The sequence below is a fragment of the Glandiceps talaboti genome, chromosome 10, assembly GCF_964340395.1.
Source record: "Glandiceps talaboti chromosome 10, keGlaTala1.1, whole genome shotgun sequence".
Lineage (NCBI taxonomy): Eukaryota > Metazoa > Hemichordata > Enteropneusta > Spengelidae > Glandiceps > Glandiceps talaboti.
This window is the reverse complement of record NC_135558.1, coordinates 20,503,084-20,511,889: the sequence shown is the minus strand read 5'-3', so window position 1 is coordinate 20,511,889 and position 8,806 is coordinate 20,503,084. Positions and strand designations below refer to the sequence as shown.

At 37.7% G+C, this 8,806-nt stretch overlaps 1 protein-coding gene across 1 annotated transcript; it reads left to right on the top strand.

The window, feature by feature from the left end:
- Window positions 1-33: 33 nt before the first annotated feature.
- LOC144441170 (cholinesterase-like) lies at window positions 34-8,563 on the top strand. Its single transcript, XM_078130714.1, has 4 exons — window positions 34-62; window positions 1,933-3,500; window positions 5,493-5,673; window positions 7,907-8,563. Exons 2-4 carry the CDS (start codon window positions 2,017-2,019, stop codon window positions 7,937-7,939), a joined length of 1,698 nt encoding a protein of 565 aa, XP_077986840.1. The 5' UTR covers window positions 34-62; window positions 1,933-2,016; the 3' UTR covers window positions 7,940-8,563.
- Window positions 8,564-8,806: the final 243 nt, after the last annotated feature.

Sequence of the window (8,806 nt, the reverse complement as noted above, 5' to 3'; positions counted from 1 at the left end):
GGCGTTATAAATATATACGTCTCAAGGCCCCTGCACTGACATGACACAGCCTATGTAAACAGGTAGGTACTAGACTTACTCTGGTCTCTGTTTTTTCCCACTTTTTTTTCATTTGAAGCCATTTTTTAACACACTAGTGTTCTTTTGTGTGAAATAGCGACTTGAGAGATTGTGGAGAATCAAAGATCTTGTGACCACAGTCATTTGTGATGTAAAAGTGAGATGAGCACTCAACTGAGTCAACATTTATTTTTATGAGTACTTTACATGCCAAAGTACAAATATATATATTGTAAGAAAATTGTTTAATAAAATGATGCATTGTATTGATTATACATCTCACCAATTAAATATCACTCACACTCTCTGTGAATGTTGTTGTTAAAATATCTACATATAATTAACAGTTATAGTAACCGGTGCCAAGTTTATCACTCTTTTATTGAAGAAATACATGTATAGCCTTTCAAATCTGTACTGCACATTGGCATTCTCCTCTTCATTGCAATTAATTAAAGTCTGCATAAACAGTAAACAAATAAATATCATTAAATAGATCAAGAAATATAAATTATTTCTGCAATATAATATGAATCTTATACTGTCATAAATAATAATCAGTGATTGCTCTCTTGTGTTAAAGAAAGTGACCAGATCAGACAGAGTATGCACAACATGGAAAACACATTTTAGATACTAAAATATTTTGTGTTACATGATTAAAAGAGAAAGGTACCAACTAGCCAGTCTTTTACTGTTTGTCACTTTATATGTACAAATATTGCTTTCTAAGTACAGAGTCAAAATCTGTATGTATACATATAAGGGGAATATTAATTAACGTTCAATAAATGCAAATGTCATGGGGAGGGTCATGTTTTACAAAATGGAACAAAGGGGAGGATCACTTACAAATGCAGAATGGGGGCGGGGGGTCATGTTTTACTTAACAAACCATGTGTGATTTCCTCTGGCCCTCCCCTGTAAATACTGAATACTATTTTAGGGCAATCATTATACAAAGTAATGATGTTATTAGGTATTTACTCAGACCACTAACGTTAGTGGTCTGAGGTATTTACAAATATTCAAAAAATACCGTCACAGGTTTTTTTGCATTGGAAAATCAATATATTTGTACATACCTAATAACGTCATTATTTTGTATTATGATATCCTGGAATAGAATATTAGCTCACAAGTGACTGTACTTGTGACTCAAGAAGGGAGTTTATACCCCTCTTACCAGGAAGTAAAAGCTCGTCTAATTCACCATTCATCACTATCTCCAGATATTAATTCACATTCACCAAATATTAAATGTAATTCACCATTCACCAGTAAATCTTGTGTAAATTCACTAATATCAAACATACAATTTTGTCATAGTTTGACTAAGCCTTAGAATGTTAATTACGCACAGTGTGTGGGTTTGGAATGTAGACTCGAGATATGTAGACATAGGTTAACATTAGTTGTCATTTCACAGCTACAGAACCATGGATGCATATTTTATATCCTTATAGCCATGTTGTTAGCATGATTTGGCAGAGAATTAGCACTGTATATATAGTATAAGCACTCATGGAATATTCAAAGTACACAACACTTGCACATCATGGGGTTGTCAGTATTATTGATGAATTTACAACTATACATTTGGAATCTTTCCATGTATTCATTTAGTTTCACAATCACAGCCTTTTTCTTAATTAATGTAAAACTAGTCATTTAATTTGTATTTTTGACTAAATTAGGTATCTGTGTTTGTGGGGGTGGGAGGGCGGGTTGGGGTTGGGGTTGGTACAGTTTGGGGAGTGGTGCAGATTTGAAATTGTACCTATTCAGTAGAGATATGAGAACTGGGAAGTCACCTCACACCTTGGTTATCTATTCAGTGTTCACTTATCTTGTCTCTGTTTTAATTCACAGACTACATATCTTGCTGTCCTTGTCTAACTACCCTAGACTTATACACATCTTGCTGTCCTTGTCTAACTATATACCCTAACTAAAATGACAGCTATCATAAAATGGAGTACAGTTGCTAGGTTTATCACCTTGGCAATGTGTGTATATTTAACGGCCTCGTCCAAGGACCAACCTGTTGTTTTAACAAACAATGGACCTGTCAAAGGGAAAATTATTTCAGTAGTTGGGAAAGACCTTGAAATTTTCCTTTCAATTCCCTATGCAAGACCGCCAATTGGTAATTTGCGATTCCGTCCTCCTGAACCTGTAGATGCTTGGGATGAGGCACTTGATGTTTCCGAATTCAAGACATCATGTTGGCAGGTACATGACCGTGGATATGTTGGTTCTTTACCTCTGAGTGAAGATTGTTTGCATCTTAATGTATGGGTGTCACATCCTCGTCCCAAGTCAGCAGCAGTGATGGTATTTATACATGGAGGTGGGTTTACTTGGGGTTCTGCAACAACACCAAATCGAAATGGTCAAGTTATGGCTGCCAGTGAGGGAATCATAGTAGTGTCTATGAATTATCGCTTGGGTGTCTTCGGTTTCCTGGCACTTGGGATTCCAGATGCACCAGGTAACATGGGTCTCTTGGATCAACAACTTGCAATGAAATGGGTACAGGAGAACATTGCTGCATTTGGCGGTGATCCTCATCGAGTCACTATAAATGGAAACAGTGCTGGGGGAGCTTCTGTTGGATATCACTTACTTGCACCTGAGAGTCAAGATCTGTTCACAAGAGCCATCATCCAAAGTGGATACATCCTGAACAGTGCTAGAGCATTTATAAGTGCAGAGGCTGCAAAAGAACGAGCATCAGATTTGGTGAAGGATGTATGCCCGTCACATGATAGTGATGGAAATGACGACATTACATCAATCCTGCATTGCTTGAAGGAGAAACCTGCAGAAGACATAATGAAAGTACATAAGCCTTTCACAATGTTCAAAACTCCATTCCCACCTGTATTAGATGGTGTATTCATCAGTGAAGAACCACGCACTCTAGTTGGGAAGGGAAAATTCAAGAAAGTAAATCTTTTGATGGGAACAGTTAAGCACGAGAGTTCTGACATGACAGTCAGGATTGGCCTACCAGGTGTATCACCAGAAAATGATTATATCTTAACCTCTGAAACTTTTCACAACTTAGTGAAATTACTGTATCCTTTAGCTGGTGATCCGCTCTCAATCGTTGCCCAGTATGACAAAACGCCGGAATTTACAAATGGAGCTGAGCGCCGGGATATTCTAATCAACATGAATAGCGAGTATGGTTACATCTGTCCCTCGCAAGAATTAGCCAACGCATACACAAATAGTGGTCTGGATGTTTACTATTATGAAATGGACCATTTCACCTCAATAAGTACGCAACCTAAATGGATGGGAACTCCACACGCGGCTGAGATACAATATTTATTTGGCCAACCTCTTCTAGAAGAGAACCCATACTCAGAGGAAGACAAACAGTTTAGTCGACAGTTTATGAAGTATTGGTGTAACTTTGTGAAGACCGGGTAAGTTGTTACATGATTATCATAAAGAGGAGGGGGGGGGGGATGTTTGGAGTGGGGTAAACTGATATAGAGGAGGAGAGGGGATGTTTGGAGTGGGGTAAACTGATACAGAGGAGGGGAGGGGATGTTTGGAGTGGAGTAAACTGATATAGAGGAGGGCAGCTAGGGGATGTTTGGTGTGGGGTAAACTGATATAGAGGAGGGGAGGGGTGTTTTGGGGTGGGGTAAACTGATACAGAGGAGGGGGGGTGTACAGAGTGGGGTAAACTGATAAAGAGCAGGGGAGGGGTGTTTGAAGTGGGGTAAACTGATACAGAGGAGGAGAGGGATGTTTGGAGTGGGGTAAACTGATATAGAGGAGGGGATGTTTGGAGTGGGGTAAACTGATATAGAGGAGGGGGATGTTTGGAGTGGGGTAAACTGATATAGAGGAGGGGGATGTTTGGAGTGGGGTAAACTGATACAGAGGAGGAGAGGGGATGTTTGGAGTGGAGTAAACTGTTACAGAGGAGGGGAGGGGTGTTTGGAGTGGGGTAAACTGATATAGAGGAGGGGAGGGGTGTTTGGAGTGGGGTAAACTGATATAGAGGAGGGGAGGGGTGTTCGGAGTGGGGTAAACTGATACAGAGGAGGGGAGGGATGTTTGGAGTGGGGTAAACTGATACAGAGGAGGGGAGGGATGTTTGGAGTGGGGTAAACTGATATAGAGGAGGGGAGGGGTGTTCGGAGTGGGGTAAACCATGATACATGTTATAGCAGATCACGACTTGTATTATCAAAGCTTTTTGTTTCCTATTTCATTCATAGCACACCCCCTTGAGGGACAGATTGTACATAGTATTGTGTTTAGCCACAGACAAGGGTTTAGAATGACCCTACACACCATCACCTAATACAGTACATTGAATTTTGTAATTTTTCATGTGGGCTTCTATGTATCAAATGGTTGTGTCTAGTACTGTATTTAATTGTTGTGTATGAAAGTTACAACTTTATATACCAAAGTGCGAAGTATAAAAGAATTTGATTGGGTGATTAAGTTGCAGGATAATTGCATTTTTTGGCCACTTGGGGGCGTGCTTCATACATCAGAATACCTGCAGTGCTTTCAAGGTTTTAAATAGAGACAAAATGGTGAACCCTTAAATTCATGCTAGGGAAGACTTGGTGACAATGAAAGTGCCACTTGTAATATTCATGCCTAGGGATCACACATCACAAAAACACAGCCAGCAACTAGGGATGTAAAACGTAGTTTTTGACTCTGAGCATAAAGTTACATAATTTATCAATGATTTTACCTAAAGAAGTGAAGCCCAGGTTTTATTAAAAATAGCTAAATTCAATGTGATAATGGTTTGGGATAGTTAAGTCATTTATTCTTTTTTGTTCCATGAAATACTGTCGCTTCTTACATCAGATGCAATACCATACATGTAGGCACTCACATTCAAAAAAATCAAATCCTGGGTGTTGTTGAGTAACCCACTCAACCAATGAGAATGCGGCTTACCTCGGAAACTTACGGGTACAGTATCTCAGAACACTTTGTTCCAACAGAGCTTGAGCACAGCTAGAGTACAGACAATGATGGCATTGTTATTGTTTTGGTGGGTCTGTTTGTTTTCATCTTCAATCCTGGTGTGTTAACAGTCAGACAGATTTTGATAGGCTATGCATACATGTGAGATTTGAACATGAACTCCCAATTTGTGTCAGATGTAGGAAGGAGGCACTCACTGATGGAACAAATGACATTAAATGTAGGAAATAGAGGTATTATAAAGATTTGAACAATAAACACTACATCAGATTAATCAGATTACAATGTGATCATGATTCCATGTCTGTCAACAAACAATTCTAAACTACTTGATATGGGCATAGGTATTGGACAACTCCTGAACTTGAAGTGTCACTTTTATAGAACTGTGTCTGCTAACAGTGAACTTGATCATAACATGTTTGTATTCATTTGTTCTTTTCTGACAGTGATCCAAATAAAAAGCATGAGAATGAGGTTGCTCAGAACCGATGGCCATATTTTGGTCCAAAAGGAAGATACATCACTCTAAGTGGTAAACGTATCAATAATCCTGAAATCTCTTTCCGACTACGAGCTGAAAACTGTCATTTCTGGACAAAGCAGACTTTCTATAATCCCTCTGAACAGGTAAGACATGTCACCACATCACATTACAGAAACACAACCAATAACTGAAAACGTAAAACATGTGACCAAGTCACATGACAGAAACACAGTCAGTGACTGTCTTGAAGTCTAAAAAGTTGTTGTTATTATAAACTTGTATTATTATACATCACCCACTAAATAATACTGTTTATTATGGTGAGAGGGCATTCTGAATTATTATTGAATATGGATAATATCGACCACAGGTTAGCATGTTAAACGTTTCATTATTGGTAATTAAAACATTTCAATTAATATATTGTGGTTGTCTGGTCAAAGAATGATACCCCATTCACAACGGTACAGTTTTAAGATGGTGACAGATAGTGTGTCCTCTAGTGATAGCCACATTTTGTTGTTGTGAGTCAAAATGATAAAAACTGACATTTCTTGTGAGTCACCACATATAAAAGATGGGGGAAAACCAAATTTTGGTGCGTCACTAGAAATTGTGCGTCAGTGGCGCATCAAGTTAGCTTAGAGGGTACACTGGTGACAGATTCAACACAAAGCTTTCACTCAAGATTTAAACTTGCCACTATACCACCTACAGATAATACTGACCACTAACAGAGACAGTGTCTTTTTATGAATAATTGACCAGTCTTTAGTGAATACTGGTTATTTGATGAAATAAAATATCCTGGTTGCAGGTAGTGCAGATAGTCTGTAAAGTATACCATGATGGGGCGCCCTCACACATTAGTCAATACCTATCACAGGCCAGTGATGGGGCACCCTCATACAACAGTCAATACCTATCACAAGCCAGTGATGGGTGCCCTCACACATCAGTCAATACCTATCACAGGCCAGTGATGGGGCACCCTCACACATCAGTCAATACCTATCACTGGCCAGTTATGGGGCACCCTCACAGATCAGTCAATACCTATCACAGGGCAGTGATGGGTGCACTCACACACTAGTCAATACCTATCACAGGCCAGTGATGGGGCACCCTCACACATCAGTCAATACCTATCACAGGCCAGTGATGGGGCACCCTCACACATCAGTCAATACCTATCACAGGCCAGTGATGGGCAATCTGATTAAAATCCGATGTAGATGTCGGCTAATCGTTCATTGCTATTTTACCTTCGTTATTTTGCCTGAATTGACCTTCTTGGTACATGTTTACATTTTTTTAGCCTGATCGCCTCCTGAGGCGATCAGGCTAAAAACGTAAACATGTACTACGAAGGTCAATTCAAGCTAAATAACGATGGTAAGATAGCAATGCACGATTAGCCGACATCTACATCGGATTTTAATCAGATTGAGTGATGGGGTGCCCTCATACATCAGTCAATACCTATCACAAACCTAGCAGACAACTAAAAATCCAGCTATAACCAGCATTTCCAATGCCATATTTGTTATCAACCATACAAAATATCATCGTTGTATACATTGTAACAAGTTTTGGAACTGTACACTTTGTGTCACAGGGAAATCAAAATTTCCAAACAGAATGGAGAAAGTTCAAAAATACTAGTCCTATTTTTGAATTGGATCATGTTTAACAATTTGCAGAGTTCCACCAGGAATTCAAATGTGATATAAAATTGACATTGTGATGTAATTTTTTAGTTACCAAATATTACTGTACATAGCTTGGTATTTTTCCATATTCAGTGACTTTTGTTATTCTATGTAGACTTGCCTTAAGTTTGCTTCTGAATAACTTTTCTGTGAATTTGTTTGTTTGTTTGTTTGTTCTGTTCTGTTCTGTTCTGTACTGTACTGTACTGTACTGTATAAGTCATTGTGTTGTGTACTGGCACATTTCCTTTAGCTGAAAATATGTCCCCAAATTACAGCCTGTGTAACTTTAATGTTTTTTGTCATGAAATCAGTGAAGTGTTTTAGCTGCCTAAAATGTTGTTATAATGATAAACTTTATATCCATTGTCAATCTGATTAAAATACCTTTATTTCTATTGCATATTGTTTTTTTATTTGATTTGGTTGTTCTAAGTTCATCGTCCTCAGGTTCATCAAGGCGATAACTAACTCATTATGATAACATAAAAAACAGACAACAATATACAAAGATAAATGAAAAGAAATCTATCCGTTTTCTCCACCAGATTTTAATCAGATTGTATCAAGGATATAGAAGCGCCCTCAATGACTGAATTTGACAGTCTAAGCTTTAATGATAATTATGAAACTTAATTTATGTATTGTGTGTTGTATTTTACAGGTGTTTAGTAAGAGTCAAAGAGATGAACTATGATGTCATCTGTGATGTCATCACCAGTTTAGTTCAAGTGGATGAAAACTACAGCAATATAATCAGAGTGTTAGTCTTCTTAAGATGTAGTATTACAAATATGATATAGCTGATAGCTAAATTGAAATGCTACAATGGAGAATATTGATCATGGTTCCAAGAAGCAATAAGACTGTACAATATAGTTACTTTGGAATGATCAAGGTCTGAAGTAGACGACGGATCAAAACTTTACATTCATTTCCAATTTATCTTTCCAAAGTAACTATATTGTACTGTCTTAAAATGCTGCAATATTGAATAAAATATTTTGTAGATGTAAATAATTACTTTTACAATCATTGTTCAGCTCGTGGTGTTTGTTGCAACCAGTTCCATTGCCAGAAGTGTGCACTTATTAAATGTTGTGTTTAATTGTAATTACAAATCAAAGTATTAAATCAAAATAATTTAATTTTATAATCGAAATAATTTAATTTTGTACCATAGTTAAGCATATTGTTAGCGCCCTCACTCAAACAAGGACCCAGTGCTTTCGTTTTAGCTAGTCGAAGTCAAAGCCCAGCACGCCTTCTCTATTAGGCATTTATTTACAATTGGTTGTGAAAATGTATGAATGTGTAAAGCAAGGACAATAACAGGGAATGTCTGAATTTCTCTCTCTCATTGCCTTTGGTATGTTATGTTATGTTATTGTTTATTATTAAGGTGTCCTATGTGGACTTCAGGATAAGCAATAGGTATTAAATAAATGCAACTGTGCATAATGTCACGCAGTGCTCAGCGTTTTATATTAGATTAGATTAGATTAGATTACTTTATTGACAAAATCGAAAAGGAATATGTCTTGGTGTTGCTAAAACGATCAAC

Coding starts and splice junctions, on each gene's coding strand:
- LOC144441170 (XM_078130714.1), top strand. CDS start 2,017: ATGACAGCTATCATAAAATGGAGTACAGTTGCTAGGTTTATCACCTTG. Junction 3,501..5,492: donor TGTAACTTTGTGAAGACCGG/GTAAGTTGTTAC, acceptor CTTTTCTGACAG/TGATCCAAATAAAAAGCATG. Junction 5,674..7,906: donor TCTATAATCCCTCTGAACAG/GTAAGACATGTC, acceptor TGTATTTTACAG/GTGTTTAGTAAGAGTCAAAG.